General features: G+C 33.7%; 2 protein-coding genes across 2 annotated transcripts; both read left to right on the top strand.

Annotated features, from left to right (window-relative positions):
• The first annotated feature begins 14,490 nt into the window (after positions 1 to 14,490).
• Positions 14,491 to 17,131, top strand: LOC133034911 (uncharacterized). The gene is made up of 4 exons (XM_061110423.1): positions 14,491 to 14,829; positions 14,913 to 16,278; positions 16,383 to 16,619; positions 16,815 to 17,131. Exons 1-4 carry the CDS (start codon positions 14,491 to 14,493, stop codon positions 17,129 to 17,131), a joined length of 2,259 nt encoding a protein of 752 aa, XP_060966406.1.
• Positions 17,132 to 17,143: 12 nt separating this feature from the next.
• On the top strand, positions 17,144 to 17,458 carry LOC115702292 (uncharacterized). The gene has a single exon (XM_030629739.2). It carries the CDS (start codon positions 17,144 to 17,146, stop codon positions 17,456 to 17,458), a length of 315 nt encoding a protein of 104 aa, XP_030485599.2.
• Positions 17,459 to 18,079: the final 621 nt, after the last annotated feature.

The raw sequence follows: 18,079 nt of genomic DNA, 5'->3' as shown, positions 1-18,079 counted from the left end.
GTCAAACTTACCGTGCTGCTTCTTTTCTATAACAGCAGTGCTTTGCTGTAGAGACAAAAACCTGCGAGGTAAAAATAGTTCTTCCAGAAACAAAACTATTAGATTTAACAAAAGTGGTATTAGAATCAGGTTGATTTGGAACATAACCCAGCCCCGCATGATTAGTTTGGCCAGATTTTTGAATTTTTTCAAAGATGGTGGAACCTGGATTTAGCATTTTAACATTCTTTTTAATGTTATCAATTTCCTTGGTTAAAGAAATAATCTTTGACTCTTTTAAAGACAGTTCAGATTCACAACATTTAAGTTTATCTTCCAACTCATTAATGTTGTTACACAAGACTTTATTATCTTTAACCAAGGAGCGATTTTCAGCACATGTTTCCAACCACTTACCAAACATTACCTTGTAGGATTCAGCCATAGAATTCTCATCAATTTCTGACTCATCTGATTCGGATCTAGATTCTTCCTTGTTGTCATCGATCAGGATATTATTCAAGCAAATGCTCTTTTCTTTTTCCTACAAATTTCTTGACAAAACACTTGTTAGGAAAACCTTTTCTTTTTCATCCTCACTACTCTCAGAATCATCACTCCAAGTAACATTTAATCCCTTTTTATTTTTCTTTAAGGTATTAGCACATTCGGATTGAGTGTGACCAAAACCTCCACATTCTCTGCATTTAATACCTTTTTTATTGTTAGATGAAAAAGGTTTAGAGGGAATATTACCAGAAATGTTACCTTTTGGGCTCTTTGAAAAGTTCTTCTTATTTCCAGCAGATTTCATGAATTTTTGGAAATTTTTTGCCAACAAAACCATTTCATCATCATTTTCATCATCAGAAATAATATTTTTAGAAGCATTAAAGGCAATACCTTTACTTTTCTCATTCGAGAGACTTTGCTTACTCTTTTTCTTGATCTGTTGATTCAACTCAAAAGTTCTTAAAGACCCCATGAGTTCCTCAACCTTCATTTTGCCAAAGTCTTTTGCCTCTTCCATTGCAAGCAATTTTGTGTCAAAACTGTCAGGAAGAACTCGAACAGTCTTTCGAACCAAGACAGATTCATCTAATTTTTCTCCCAAGGCAAAAAACTCATTAGAAATATCAGATAATATTTCATAAAAATCATTTAAAGTTTCAATTTCTGACATTCTCAACTCATCAAATCTAGTTTGCAGCATGGTAAATCGTGATCTCTTTACATCAGCAGTACCTTCAAATTGAATTTGAAGGATTTCCCATGCTTCCTTTGCAGATTCACAAGATGAGATTAATTTAATAAAGCTTTCACCAACACCATTAAAAATAGCATGTAAGGCCTTATTATTATAACCAGACAATTTTTCATCTTCAGTGGTCCAACTAAGTTCAGATTTTACATGAGTATTACCTTTTTCATCATTTTCAGTAGGTTGAGACCAACCTGTAAGAATAGCTCTCCATGCCTTCTCATCTTGCGATTTGATGAATGCTCTCATCCTGACCTTCCAATAAGGATAATTCGACTCATTTAACAAAGGAGGTCGAGAGATAGAGCTTCCTTCTGCAAACAAAGACATCTCACACAAAATAAGTTAAACAGAATAACCTTAAGATCTCACAAAGAATTTAGCGACTTGCTCTGATACCAAATGAAATTCCGTATTTTAATATTCCCAGTTTAATTATTTAATTAAGTGATTAATTAAATGCAGAATAATGAAACTGGTACTGAAAACAGTTTTTCCGTAGTTACAGAATACAACTCTGTAACTCCAGAGAAACCCAGAAAAACAAATAGTGCATAAAGTAAAAACACACAAGATTTTTTAACGTGGTTTCAACAATCCTTTCAGATTTTTACTAGTCCACAAGGCCACGACCAGAGATAAGATTCATTAGATCGGTATCAAAAATACAAAGTAATTGACTTATGCATAAATAGACTCCCTCTTATTGTATGCCGCAAGCTTGATGTATTCCACCTACTAACCGAATCTTGATAAAACTCCAAGAGATCGAACTCCCTTCGATCACCTTGAAGTTTAGCTCCGGTTTTCTCTTCAAGAAATCTGATCTGAGAAAATGGGAAACTCAACACAAGATCAGATTATACAGCTGGTTAGATAAAAACGAAATGGGTAACCAAACTTACCATTTTTACCTTTTTTTCAAAAATAGGAAAGCTAGACAACTTTCCTTCCAAGTTTGAATACACAAAATAGGAAACCATATTAAGCACATACCAGCCGAAAATAATAGGAAATAATAAAATATTTTTGTCAATTAAATATGCCAAAAATGGAATTAACAATATATATATTTATTTAATTAAAATTTCTAATTTAGAATGAAAAATTCTAATTATAAATTTTAATGTAATATTTATAAATTATACTTAGATGGATATGAAAATAACGTGAATTATTTCCATCTTAGTAATAATTTCCATAAATATTTAGAAAAATATGCAATTTAAGTTGTTTCAAAATTAATTTAAATTAATTTACAACTCAAATTTAATTTTCTATAAATATATATTGCATTTCGAAAAATGAAGTGTATAAGAATACTACTTTCGAAAATGCTTTAAAATAAAATAAAATAAATCCTGGAAAAATTATCTTAATTTTATGTTGCCCCAAAATTAATTAATAAAATTAATTTACAACAAAAATATAATTTTCCTATTTAATTAAATATTTAAGAAATTTTTTAAATATTTAAGTATTATGATTAAGAATCAACTTAAATATTAATTTTCTATTTAATTAATACACTAGAAAAATACTTCAAGCAAAACAGATTATATCTATCTAGACTTTCATTGACTAATTAATTCAATTTCTAATTATAATATATTTTAGTTCATTTATTTTAATTAATCATTAAATAAAAAAATCATTGATTTAAGTTGGTTCAAAATTAAAATAAATAATTTTTAACTTTAATCTATTTTTCAAATAAAATTCGAAATTTCTACATTAAAGAAATGCAATTTCGAAATTGTGGGAAAGAGATTAATAAAGTAAAATAAAATATATTTTGAAAATTATTCAGATTTAAGTTATTCTGAATTAAGATTCCAAACTTAAGATAATTTTCAACTTTAATTAAATGACATGAAAATAACAATATTTAAGTATCATGATGAAAATCAACTTAGATATTGAAATTTTCAATTTAATTAAATGTATTAAATTCAAGAAATAAATAATTAAGTATAGAGGAAACTTAATTATTAATTCTAGTTTAATACTAGGAAAATATACTAAATTTAGATTGTACCAAAATTAATTATGAAACAATTAATTTCACAATCAATGATATTTTCCTATTTAATATTAGAAATAATAACTAGTATAGAAATAACTATCTAGAATATATTTCATTAACTAAGTGTTTTTCTAAAATTAACTTTAAAATATTTAAATGAAAAAAAATTCATATATTTTAAAAGTTAATTATGTTGCTAATTCAATTTTAATTAGGTTAGACTAATGTAATTAACCTAATACAATTATTTAAATAAGGCAAATGGGCCTTCACAATTGGGGTAGTTCATGTGAGGGGGAGCTGGGTTCAGTATGTCGTACCCACTTCTATTGGCCCCCAACTCTCACACAAGGCCCAAAAGAGAGGAATTTAACCTTTAAATAAACAATTGTTATTCATTGAATAAGTCCAAATCTAATTGGGCCTAAATAAAATTACTTATGTCAAATTTTATTTTAGCAACCTAGTCTATTTACTTAGTAAAACTTAAATGGGCTTCCTATATGCATCTAAGCTCAATAGCAAACATATAGGCTCACACAGGTCAAAAGATTTGGATGGGCCCACTACAAGAAAAGGGATCTTTTATCCCACTTTTTACACTTGGAGAAATAAAAAATGGGATAAAAGATATGGTATAACTTTTAATCCCACTTTTATATTTGGAGCTTGAAAGAAATAAAATTTAGAAGTTCTAACAAGGGTCTCGTTTGGCAAATAAACAAAAAACTGGATTGGAAGGGTCATTTTTATGTATTTTCCAAACACAGCCTTAACATTTAAGAGAAACTTTTTATCCCAATTTATATGTAAGAACCGGGATAAAAAGTTCTCAAAAAATGGGCTTAAAAAAGATGGAAGAGCAGCCAAACCCTACAGATTTTTGTTTCGTGCCGCCCCCTATCTCTCTCTGAAACCCTCTCTATCGTGCCGATCATTTGCCTCTCTGTGAAACCGAAAGCTTCCCAAACCTCCTTCTTTCTTCTCAACCTCCATTTTTATCCAAATCTTGAAGCTTTGATCTTAGGTATGATGAATATGATATATATATATGTATTTCATTTTAATATATGTTTTACTCTATATTTTATTTATATATTGAAATGGGTGTATGATTCTTGCTTTGTTTTGTAAATATCACATGATTTTTGTGATATTAAATTCGATGTATACATATTTTCTTTAGCTTTGGTTTCATCTTTTTCATCAAAATTTTTTGTGTATTTGGGATGGCATGGACTGTAACGGACTGTCATAGATTTTTTCATCAAATGATTAAGCACATAAAAGATAAAATAGATAAATACCATTTTAACTTTGAACTCTATATAATTTCATATGATGATTGTTTTTCGTGAATGTAGCAGTATATTGTGATTTTGCAGGAAGCGAGTGATTCTTCGTCGAGTGACTGGGACGCAGACTGACCCAGATAGCGACAATGAAAAGGTTAATTTTTGCTAAACTTTGATGGGTTAAGACTAATTTTTTCTGAAAGGATAAAGTAAATTGTAATCTCATATGTAATCTGAAGAACTTAATCGTTAGATGATTTTTTGAGTAAATAAATTGTAATAAATGTGAGACCGTAATGTTAGTTTTTAATCAATGTTAAAATATCTATAATGGGCCTTAAAGGGAATTAAAATCAAGAAAGCTCTTTCTGATTTGTTCATGTGTGTATTTTGCATATTTAAGAAACAAGTTTTTATAAATCTTTTATCATGTAAGTTAGTTGATCAAGTTTTATTTTATGTTCATCCCTTTCCATCTCCTTTCCCTTATAATATATTACCGATTAGTTGAAGTGCCAATGTGTTTAGGACGACGAAGAGCATGAAGATGTTCAAGTTCAGCCTCCCACTGATTCCATAGAGCAAAATAACACCCATGATGACTCTAAGCCGCTTGCTTCAGAACAAATTAATGAAAATGATGCGGGAAATATTTCTCAGATTGGTATTTAGGTAATACTATATTTATTATGTTTGTTTTGTTCTACATAGACCTGTTTATGATTGTGTTTATATTTGATTTGAAATAGATAGAAACAAGCCAAAGTTTTGAGAAAACATGACAAGTCTGTAGCAAATTTCATAGAAATCTTTTTGAACACTTTCAACTACACATTGCTTTGCATTTGCATTTTCACATTTGCTATATTACCTGTGTTGGGGGTTAGTCATATCAAACACTGGAATTTGTTTTAGTAAAATTTACTCAATGATACTTAACAACAATTATTTTCTCAATTGTACTTTGTAGAAAAGAGTGATTGTTTTTTTGTTGTGGCTCTTGTTATTATGTAGTCTTTTTGTGATATTTTTCTTTTTTGTCATGAATTATAAGAAGATTGATTTGTTCTGTTTTCATTGATTTTCAACATTTTAAGAAAGATTGCATCACCTAAAACATGCACATCCTACTAGTTTTATCAAAAAAGTAGATAAAAGATCACATGTATGCTTTTAAATTCTTTAGTGGGATAATTTTGTAATAGACTTGGTTAATCAAAAAACATTTTGTAGTATACTTGTATAAATAAAATGAGTGATGATTGTATATAATGATTCTATTTTCAGACTATGTTGGGAAAATTTAACTGATTTTGTTGATATTTCAGCATTTGGAAATATTTTAGTCACCTTAAATGCTTACTAAGAGACTAATAATGAGATTGATTGGCGGTGACATAGCTAGGATGGTACATAAGTTTTCTGGTTTCATCTTCTTACTCTCATTCTAAATATAAAATATCTTTTTGATCAAATTTTGAAATCCTAATAATATTTCTTTTTCTTGTAAATTATTACAGTAAAAAAAAATGGTTGTCCAACCTACTTGTTGGGCACTTTAGTGCACTTAATTAACTAGATTTTCAATCCAACAACTTACATTTTTCTCCTCTGACAAATACTAGTGAAATTAGACAGTGGGATGTCATGACTCAATTAATCTAGCTGCAATTATGAACCTATCTATGTTGTTATAGTCACTATTTCATTCAGTTATATTAAAACTTAATTTTCCTTTGATATTGAAATGTTTGATTCCAACCCAATAATGGAAAGCTTGGGGCTTTTGCATCAAGAAATGGAGTTGGTTTTTAAAACATTGAGACTAGAAAAGTTCATTTCACGGAAAGGTATAGATAAATCCATTATTTAAATTAACATTTTTATCTACTTAACTAGTTATTTATTAAAATTTATATTTTTAATCAGGTACATAAGGAAAATGTTCACTATCTCAATGTTGGGCAGACTAAGAGAATGATTCATGGTTTGAAATATATAATTTTAATTATTATGATATTTCTTTTTGGATACAATTTTTGACAGCTTTTTGCTTTCACATAACACTCCTATGAATGCCACAACTTATGTAATCTTAAAATTTGATTCCAAGTAGACCTTGTATTTTAAAGCTCACTCAGGATATTGTCTTTAAGTCTTCAAGTCATTCTCTAAATGCTAATGTCATTGTGTCTCAGTTTATATATATGTGATAAATATTTATGTTTGCTATATTTTATGAGTTTCAATATTTTATTTTTCCATAATCTAGGTATAATACATGGAGTGATGATTGGGGTATTGCAGATTCAAAGCATGTACTTTCAAGACAGTTTGTTACAACAATGTTGGTCTTGGATACTTAGAAATGATTCATGTAGATATATCCATTCCTAACATCATTGGCGTGTTTTCCTTATACATTTGGAGCTCTTTGCTGTGAAGGATAAATATCAAGATGCATGTTTTATTATATGTAATCCCATCATTTGTAGCTTATTCCTTTATCCTATTAGTTACTAATAAATTCATGTATTGTACACAGAAATAATGTTTTAATTCAAGGATTTTATCATAAAATGCAAATTAAGAAGTGTTTCTACTTTTATAATTTACAATTTGAATAGCTAAATGGATAGTAAAGTAAGTGTAATTATTTGAATAACTCATCTCTAGAGGAAAGCAACAACAAGAAAATAACACTGATACAATTAGTTTTTTTTTGGTATTAAATATAGAGACTTTCAATCCCGGTTTCTAAAGAAAAAATGGGATTAAAAGTGGCTTTTTATCCCAGTTTTTTTATAGAAAGTGGGACAAAAGGTTACTTTTTATCCCAGTTTTTTTATAAAAAGTGGGATAAAAAGTACTCTTTTATCTCAGTTTTTATGAGAAAACCGGGATAAAAGGGTACTTTTTATCCCGGTTTTCTACTAAAAACCGGGATAAAAGGTATTCTTTTATTCCGGTTTTTTCATAGACTTTTTATCCCACTGCCATATATCCCGGTTTTTATTTTAGCGAAAACCGGGATAAAAGGCCTTAAAAACCGGGATTAAAGGCCTTAGTTTGTAGTAGTGGCCCTATCATGTTACTAGGTTTACACAGATGAAAGAAATATAAAATTTATCTGTTACAAATTATTCATAAGATCTATTAAAAATTGGACTATGATTAAAATCAGATCATTGGATCTGTCAACAAGTTAATCATAGCAATTTAGATCAAATAAATAATAGGTTTGTTAAAAAAAAATTTGAATAAAAAATATAAATAAATAAACAAACATTGTCCATGTAACAGATGTGAAATAAGATATTAATATAATTAAATTATTATTCTTAAACTAACCAATTAAATTTTAAAAATTTAGGGTTGTTAAAAACAAACCTCAAGATCTTAAAATGAAGAAACTAATTTTAAAATATCTAGATTTATTTGAATCAAATTAAATTAAATATCAAATAAGATCAATGATTTGAAAGAAAGAATCTTCAATATCACTTTCAAATCTTATAATTTAATAAAATAAACCAATTTTAAAATAGATTTGGTTAGATAATTATTATTTTAGGAAAATAATAAATAAATAATAATTACCATAATTATATGTCAAAATATTTCGAATTAAGCAATATTCAAATTTCTACAAAATATCTAAGTTATTTAAATATTTAAGATATGATTTATAAATTTCCAATAAGAAAAAAAATGATATATATAGAAAAATATCATTTTTAAACTTATAATTTATAAATAATTAAATATTTAACAAAATAACAAATTTTGAATTTGAAAATATTATGGTAAGTGTATCTATAAAAATATCTATGTTAATTTCAAATTTATTAATTATTTAATTTGTCATATAAGATAATTTTAATATAATATTTTAAATAAAAAGACAAAGTTATCTTTTAATTTAAAATATGTTAAATATCAAAATATCTAATCTTATAATTAAATAATATATAAATATTAAAGAAGTTAACAAATTTTTAAATCTTACCATAATTGGAAATATTTAAAATTGGAAATATTCCAAATTCGAAACATTTAAAAAGTGGAAATATTTCAAATTTGGACATATTTAAAATTGGAAATATTTCAAATTGGAAAAATCTAAAATTCGAAAAATTGAATTTTGGGAAACAATCCCATGACAAAATTGGATTTTTGGAGAAAAAACCCAATAAATTGCAATTTGTGGGGAACACCATTGAACCCTGATTTTCTAAAAATTATAACTCTTTTAATTTTGATCGGAATCGAGTTCCGTAAAAACGAAAATTGCTTAATTTTTTTACAAGGAATCCAAATAAAATATTTTAAAAAATAGAAAAAAATTATGGAAAAATTTCGTACAACACATATATTCATCACATAAGCACATAAACCAACATGAAACCATCCAAATCAACACAAAATATATAAAACATCGTTTTAATTAATATTACATGAAAGTAAATCATTACCATGGCTCTGGTGCCAGTTGTTGGAAATTTTTTACCAGGATCTAGATTTACTACCAAGTATGTTTTATTAACATCCTAATATGAATTCTAAAACAATGAAAATAAACACATAAGAGTTTAAGAAAACCTTACATTGGGTGCAGCGGAATATTATGACTCCTTCTGTTCAGATCTCTAGCCCTTGATTCCTTTCTGTAGCATAGCATAATCAAGATCTGAATCTGGATCTCCTTCTCTCCTTCTTTGATGCTGATTTTCCACAGTCTTACATACTATGATTGAGGTACCACTTGATGTGTGTGGGCACTACTCTATCACTCAAGGGAATTTTCAAAATTTTGAAGAGAAGAAAAGAGAGAGGAAAGTGGCGGCTCAGGAATTCTCTCAGAAAAGAATGAGATGCAATTGTGTGTTGTTTCCTGAAGCCATTGCTTTCTATTTATAGAATGCCCTCTAGGTTTAGGTTAGAATTGTGTGGCATTAAAATAATGGAAAAATAAAATGGTAAAAGCCTATGCATAGTGGGCGGCCCATATAAGGAAATTGGGCCTCACTTTGCAACTTTCCCATTTTGTTATTTCTCATTCCCATTTTCTCAAAAATGCTAATTTTCCAATTTAACCATTTAAATGCCAATTCTAATTATTTAATAACTTAAAAATAATTATTAAATAATATTGTCATTTAATATATTTATTAATTTAGACATACAAAGTATCTTAATTAATAAATAAACCTAGAATCTCTTTTCTTTACAATTTCGCCCTTGCTTAGTGAAAATTCATAAAGTAGACATAGTCTAACTTTAAGAATTATAATTGATTAAGCAGAAAAGGTCCCGGTCAAGTGTGTACTACGGTTATGATAGCCCCTCAACTAGCCTCGGAAATGGTTAGTGCAGGAATTGAGTTCGTGGTCGGGAAGTTACATAATTTAACACTCCAATCTGATCTGTTGGAGAGAATCAGAAAGGCACAACTGGAAGATCCCGAGCTAGTTAAAGTTCGAGATGAAGTAGTGGCTGGTCGGCCTAGAGGCTTTTCAGTCTCGAGCAGTGGAATGTTGTTATATAAAGCTCGAGTTTGTGTTCCCAATGTTGGTGAGCTTAAGAAAGAAATACTGGATGAAGCTCACACCACGCCTTATTCGTTTCATCCGGGAACCACCAAGATGTATCAGGATTTGAAACCCTACTTCTGGTGGTATGGGATGAAAAGAGATGTGGTGGACTACGTGTCCAAGTGTTTAACCTGCCAGCAGATTAAGGCTGAACATCAGAGGCCGGCAGGGTTATTGCAACCTTTAGTCCTTCCAGAATGGAAGTGGGAGGACATCGCAATGGACTTTGTAACTGGTTTGCCTAGAACTACGGGGATGTATGATTCAGTATGGGTCATCGTGGACAGATTCACAAAGTCAGCTCACTTCCTACCAGTGAAAGTTACCTATTCCGTGGATCAGTATGCTGAATTGTATGTGAAGGAGATAGTTCGTCTCCACGGAGCCCCTAAGTCTATTGTGTCAGATAGGGATCCAAAGTTCACATTGAAATTTTGGGTGAGTCTTCAAAAGGCTATGGGTACCAAGTTAAAGTTTAGTACAGCCTTTCACCCTCAGACTGATGGTCAGTCAGAAAGAACTATCCAGATTTTAGAAGACCTACTGCGAGCCTGTGTCATGGACTTTGAGGGTTCATGGAGTAAGTACTTGCCTTTAATTAAATTCTCCTACAACAACAGCTACCAAAGTACAATAGGGATGGCTCCCTATGAGATGTTATATGGTAGAAAATGTCGTTCTCCTATTCATTGGGACGAGACAGGAGAAAGGAAGTACTTGGGTCCAGAATTAGTGCAGAGGACCAATGAAGCTATTGATAAGATCAAGGCTCGGATGCTTGCTTCTCAAAGCAGGCAGAAAAGTTATGCTGATCCGAAGCGCAGAGATGTTACATTTCAGGCAGGGGAACATGTTTTCCTGCGAGTTTCACCAATGAAGGGTATTAGGCGCTTCGGGAAGAAGGGTAAGTTAAGCCCTAGGTTCATTGGGCCATTTCAGATACTCGAGAAGGTCGGGCATGTAGCGTATCGGCTAGCCTTACCACCAGCTTTATCAGCTGTTCATGACGTATTTCACATTTCTATGTTAAGGAAATACGTGTCAGACCCGACTCATGTCTTGAGTTATGAAGCCCTTGAACTACAACCAGACTTATCCTATGAGGAACAACCTGTTCAGATTTTGGATAGAAAAGACAAAGTTCTTCGGAACAAGACTATTGCACTGATTAAGGTGCTCTGGAGGAACAGTAAGGTGGAAGAAGCCACCTGGGAATTGGAGTCAGATATGAGGACTCAACATCCAGAGCTATTCAGGTTAGATTTCGGGGACGAAATCCTTTTAACGGGGGGATAATTGTAATGACCGCTCTAGTAATGTGGATTAGTAAAGGCAATTAGCACTAATTTTTATTATTTTATTATTATTTGTGAATTAATTTTAATGTGGACCCCAATATTTAAAAATAAATATTAGAGTTATAATTTCTCAATTCCGGAGATTTTATTAAACTCTAGGGGTATTATTTAGCTTATATGTGAAATATGTTAATTTTGTAATTTTTGCTCGGCGACAACGGAAAATGCGATGGATGGCTAGATTGATCACATGGGTAAGTTTAGAACCCTATTTCATAGTGGGAAATAATTTAGAGAAAATAAATTATCGGGATTGAGCGGGATTATGGAATTGACCATTTTACCCCTAGCTTTAGAAATACCCTACTTTTAAGTTAAGGGCCATTTTAGTCATTTGGTGAAATAATGGGTTAGGTGGCTGCCTTGTATAGTGACACCTAGCATATTAAGTTAGAAGAGTTAAATTGATTAACTCATTTCATTTTTGTAAGAAATTAAGGAAATTAAAGGAAAAAGTCAAACCCTCTTGAACTCTCTCTCTCTTGCTTCGGCTGGAACAAACCAAGGACCAAAACCAGAGTTTTCTTCTCTTTTCTTTGGGATTAAGCAAGGATTCAAGGCAATCTTAAGTGAGGTAAAACCCTAGACCTTTGATTGTTGTTTTTTTTAAGCTTTTATCTAGGTTGAATATGTGTTTCTTAGTGTTGGGAGCTGTTAGGTTTTAAAATGCTTAGGGTTTGAATTGTATAGGTTATTTGAGTTAAATTAAGTTCCTAGCAGCTGATATGGTTGATTGGGTTGAGCTTTGTGCAACCTTGAGCTTTGAATTCAAAGCTTTGTTCTTTAATGGCAAGTTGAGTATTGTTGGTTTATTCTGTGAATTGTTGGTTGGAAATTATTGTGTATTTATTGTATAGGTATACTGGAGAGTTTGGTAAGGTTTGGGCTTGATTTGAATTAAGGGGGATGATTTTTGGTTTCCAGCAGCAGAACCGGAATTTCGGTTCTGGGAGACCAGTACCAACCGGTCGACCGGTTGGTGACCCAGAACCGGATTGCCGGTTGGGAACCGGTCTGCCTGTTGGGGGAATTTCCAGAACCCTAGTTTTGGCCAATTTTGAGATATCTAGGGTATTGCCATGAGGTTTATCGATAGGGGAACTTTTAGTTTCAAGTTTAAGTCCCGGAAAGTGATTTAGCGAGTCACTCATCTGTGTTGCAATTATTGTGATTAGGGCATCCATCTAGCACGTGAATTCCGTTCAGGTCGGCCAGCACACTTGAATTCGGAAAACAGGTAAGAACTGTGTATAATGTATGATGTGATTATCTGAATGTGTGTATATGTGTTTATATATGCATGCTTGAATTATGTTAAGCACTACCAACACTTGTATGAATAAGTTATAGAGTGCATTGGTATAGTGATTATTGTGACTGTGAGTACGATACAGTGATACCAACACGGGCACGGGAATATGCTAAGGTGTGTGGTACATCACTCAGTGTTACTCGGTAATCGGGATAAACCCTACCAACACTCGTACAGTGAGGTACGATGTGTATGTGGTATAGTGGTTGTACCCTGGTATTGAACGTTCATTCTCATCTGTTAAGCTCTGTAAATAGGTGTATGGGCGCCTATTTACAGGTCGGAAATTATATGGTATGTTATATGCAATTCTTACTGAGTCTGTTGACTCACAGTTTCTGCTTCTATGTGTAGGTAAAGGAAAGGCGAAGGCTGAACAGGAGTGAACCTGAGCTCGGGTGAGGTTGTACATGTCAAGCGGCGCGACCTGGAGTGTTCGGTCTCGGGACATCTGGGAGTTATATTTTGAAAGTCGCTGTGCGACCTGAAAATTATGTATTTTGAAATGTAAAGTTTAAACAGTAAATTTTACAAAGTTTGAAATCGGGATCCCGGAATTTGTAAATATTATATTATATTACAAAGTTTAATAATTAAAGCAAAAGTTTTAATTTAACACGTTTTTCAAGAAATTTCTTTGGCCAGTAAAGATTGCACAATAATTGAAAAAGCACTGTAGCGTGCCTTAGAATTAGGGCGTTACAGGGATAACCCACGGCTTGTTGATATCAATCATATTGATATGTGGATCCAGCCACAACTTGCAATCTGGCAATCAAACTCTTAGTGTGGTGACTGCGTTAGGCAATTATATTGGGCAGTTCTTGGAATCGGACCCAAATAACTTTGTGGGGGTTTGAAGGGAGTATCTTCGCGTCCGAGTCTGGATTGATGTGAGGAAACCAATCAAACTCATAAGGAAAATAAGCACTGATCAATCTTCCTGGTACTGGGTAAACTTTAAGTATGAAAAGCTCCCAACATTCTGCTTTATTTGCGGAATTATTGGCCATGCAGAAAGATTTTGTCCGAGACTCTTTGAAAAACCTCTGCATCTTCATGATAAACCATATGGGTTAGAATTAAGAGCTTCTAATCAAAGAAGACAGTCATCATTTGGGGCGCAATGGCTCCATTCGGGTGCGGTGGTGCGAGAGGAAGGAAGACAACCATCTCATGCCAGCAGTGTTTCTCTGGGGAGCAATCTAAACCCGATAGTTACGGAGGAGATCGTGGGACAGATTGGCCAGAATCATGGTACTAACAATATCCATTTTCATGGAATAATTGATAGCCGAAATTCCAGTGATGGGATATTGGGATAAATGGGGAAGATGCAGCTCTGAATGTCAGTAATAATAGAAATTTCTTTGATTCTGATATAACTACTATAGTCGACTCAAAGAGGAAAAGGCCAGGTAATACTTTTGTGGAAGGTATGGGCCTACAGGGGAGAACTCTTGATGACATAATGGAAGTAATTGAAATTGACAACACTGGGCTCTCAAAAAATGGGCCTTTGGCGGGTTCTAGTTTCCAGACCCGCCCAAAGCAATGAGTCTTTTGAGTTGGAATTGTCGTGGGCTTGGGAACCTACGGGCCAAACAATTCTTAGTGGACCTTGTGTCCCATAAGAAGCCTAATTTTTTATTTCTTTGTGAGACTATGTGTAATAAGGATGGTATGGAAAGACTTAAGACCCAATTGGGTTTTGAAGGTTGCTTTGTGGTTGACTCACGTGGACATAGTGGGGGTCTAGCTTTACTCTGGAAATTTGAAAAAGAAGTCGAAATACAGGGGTTCTCGTTTCACAATATTGATGCTCTTATTCATCTTCACGGGTATCCTATTTGGCGGCTTACAGGGGTTTATGGGGAGCCTAAGAGAGAGATTCGTACTCAAACATGGGATATGTTTCGATCTCTTAAAAACACTAATGCTTTGTCGTGGTGCCTTATAGGAGATATGAACAATTTGGGGGATCACTCAGAAAAGAGGGGGGCCGTAAGTATCCTGATTGGTTGATTGATGGGTTTTGAGAGGTGCTTAGTGAGTGTGAGCTGATTGATATGCCTCTCCAAGGTTAGCCTTTCACTTGGGAGAAAGGGAGGGATAGTGATAATTGGATAGAGGAAAGGCTTGACAAAGCCTTGGTGAACAATGGATGGCTGAATTTATTTTCCCAAGCTTCTCTTTTCAACCTCGAAGTTTCAACATCTAACCATTGCCCATTGCTGCTGGTTTTTCAAGGTACCGTCTCTCTTACAACCTTTTCTTCTTTTCGTTTCAAGAACGCTTGGCTCCGGGAACCGATGTGCAAGGTGTTGGTGGAAAGTTGTTGGGTAGGATCGGGCAATTGTACAATTCAGGAGAAGATTCGGCATTGCGAGGAAGTGTTAGGAAAATGGGGTAAAGACATTACTGGTAGTTTCAAGAAACGAATAGCTAAATGCAAAGCGCAAATTGGAAACTCGAAGTGGGGAAGAGACCCCGTGTCTATTCAGCAACATGAGGAAGGTAAGACTAAGCTTTATGAAGTCTTAACTCAGCGTGAAACTTTTTGGAAACAACGTTCGAAGCAATTTTGGTTGAATTCGGGAGATAAAAATAGCAAATACTTTCACTCGGTTGCTAGTTCTCGTAAGAGGAATAATAGAATATCTCAATTACAAGATCAAGGAGGCAGGTGGGTGACTTGGGAGTCGGGTTTGCAAGATGTTATCAAGGGGTATTTCCAAGACCTTTTCCACTCTTCTGGTATTGAGTTAGGTGCGACTTTGAATGGGATTTGGCCCACGGAAACTGATGAGCAAAATGAAAGCCTGCTGCTCCCTATTGTGGAAGATGAAGTTAGGAGAGCCCTTTTTCAAATGCATCCAGACAAATCTCCGAGACCCGATGGCATGAATCTGGCGTTCTATCAAAAACACTGGGATATTATGGGAAGTGATGTAATTCGTTTTGTTCAAGATTTCTTTGAATCTGGCAAGTTTCCGAATTCCATCAATGACACTCATATTGTTTTAATTTCGAAAAAGAAGAATCCTTCCCAAATAAGTGACTTGAGGTCGATTTCCTTGTGTAATGTCTTATACAAAATTGCTTCGAAAGTCCTAGCCAATAGAATGAAGGGTGTTCTTAATGAGGCCATCTCTGAAACACAAAGTGCGTTTGTGTCAGGTCGTTTAATATCTGATAATGTTATGGTGGCTTTTGAAGTGATGCACTACCTAAAGCGAAAAACTACGGGGCGTAAGGGGTACATGGCAATAAAGCTCGACATGAGCAAGGCTTACGACCGAGTGGAATGGGGATTCTCAGGAACTGTTCTTCGTGTGATGCAATTCAGTGAACGATGGACAACTTTAACTATGAGTTGTGTTAATTTGGTTCACTATCATGTTCTTAATAGCGGTCAAAAAGTGGGTCCAATAACTCCTTCAAGAGGGATACGTAAAGGATGTCTTTTATCTCCCTACCTCTTTATAGTATGTGCGGAAGCCTATCCTCTCTAATTCGTCAATTCGAGATTAGTAGACGAATCATTTGTTGTAAAGTGGCTCGAAATGCGCCAATTGTTTCCCATCTACAATTCGCGGATGACAGTTATGTGTTTTGCCAAGCTACCGAAGATGAAGCTGCTCAGTTAATGCTCTTGCTTCAGAGTTTTGAAGGTGCGTCGGGCCAAAGAGTCAATATCCAGAAGTCATCCGTCTTCTTCAGTTCGAACACCCGCGGGATTACCAGGACCCGAATATGTGATTTCATGAACATTAATGAGGCTGGGGCTGATGGTATGTATTTGGGATTGTATAGCATTGTTGGTCGCAATAAAAAGGCGGTGTTAGGCTTCCTAAAGGAGAGAATAATAAAGAGAATAAACTCTTGGGAGGGAAAGTAACTTTCTCGGGCTGGGAAGGAAGTACTGCTTAAGACTGTTGTGAAATCGCTTCCATCGTATGATATGAACGTCTTCCTATTACCGGTAGGAACGTGTAAGGAAATTGAACGCTTGATGGCTAATTTCTGGTGGAAAATCTCATCTTCTAATGGTGAAGGGAGTGGTATTATATGGATGAGTTGGGATCGGATGACAAAGCATAAGTGTGAAGGTGGAATGGGCTTCAGAAACTTAAGAGACTTTAATCTTGCTATGCTTGGTAAGCAAGGTTGGAGGCTTCTCGTTAACCATGATACTCTTGCTAGTAAAATTTTTAAAGCAAGGTATTACCCACAAGGAACCTATCTTACTGCTGAATTAGGATCTAATCCAAGTTTTATTTGGAGCAGTATATATGCGGCCTAAGATGTTGTCAAAATGGGCTTGCGGAAATGTATTGGTTCGGGTACGACTGTGAGAATCACTGAAGACCCTTGGCTTCCTATTGTAAACCGGCCTACACCAGTCCCAGTTACTCCTGGACTCGAGAACTTCAATGTGAGTAGCCTCTTCCAAGTTGGTTCCTTAAATTGGGATGTTGATGTGGTTAGAGACTTGTTTTCTCCTACTGATGCAGCTGTAATTCTTGGCATCCCAATTAGCCATACTACTTATGAAGACACCTGGTATTGGCTAAATGAGAAGGATGGCTTTTATTCTGTTAGAAGTGCCTACAAGTTAATCCAAGATTAGAAGCTTGGGCCAACACCAACGGCAACAGGGGAGTTTTGGAAGAAAATGTGGGCTGAGAAGGTGCCTCCTAAGTCTAAGGATCTCATTTGGCGTGCGGCCTCTAAGTGCCTCTCCACAAAGATAAATCTCTGCATTAAAAAGGTATTAACTGAAGCCACTTGTCCATTCTGCAATGTGTTTGCTGAAACTGAGTTCCATGTGCTTGTTCAATGCACATTTGCTTGGTCTTGTTGGGAATTTTTGTTGGGTTTTATGCCCTAAATAAAACTCCATTTCAATATAATCTATTTTACATCAATAAAGAAACAGAAGTATTTTTCATTCATTTGTGTATGTTTTGGTTCACTTTATCAATTGCTTGTCTATTTGATTTATAAATTCATCTTAAACCCTTTTCTCATACTTGATCCTGTTTATTGTGTTGTCATCACATTGGAAAGTAAACATGACTATGTGAATAAAGTTTCCTAGATTTATCAGACACAGGGTTTTACTGATATGATAATCTACAACAAGAGTTTGCTTGCATTTGGAGAAATGCTATGTTCTTTCCAGAACATTGGTTAAAGTAAAGCTCAGGTTGGATGCATGGAGTACGCATCGGAAGGGACCGATATTGAA

This window comes from Cannabis sativa, chromosome 1 (assembly GCF_029168945.1).
Source record: "Cannabis sativa cultivar Pink pepper isolate KNU-18-1 chromosome 1, ASM2916894v1, whole genome shotgun sequence".
In the NCBI taxonomy this organism is placed as follows: domain Eukaryota; kingdom Viridiplantae; phylum Streptophyta; class Magnoliopsida; order Rosales; family Cannabaceae; genus Cannabis; species Cannabis sativa.
Note: the sequence above shows the minus strand (reverse complement) of the source record. Positions and strands in the feature narration are given on the sequence as shown.

Coding starts and splice junctions, on each gene's coding strand:
- LOC133034911 (XM_061110423.1), top strand. CDS start 14,491: ATGTGTAATAAGGATGGTATGGAAAGACTTAAGACCCAATTGGGTTTT. Junction 16,279..16,382: donor AACTCCTTCAAGAGGGATAC/GTAAAGGATGTC, acceptor TTTGTTGTAAAG/TGGCTCGAAATGCGCCAATT. Junction 16,620..16,814: donor TAATGAGGCTGGGGCTGATG/GTATGTATTTGG, acceptor TATTACCGGTAG/GAACGTGTAAGGAAATTGAA.
- LOC115702292 (XM_030629739.2), top strand. CDS start 17,144: ATGGGCTTGCGGAAATGTATTGGTTCGGGTACGACTGTGAGAATCACT.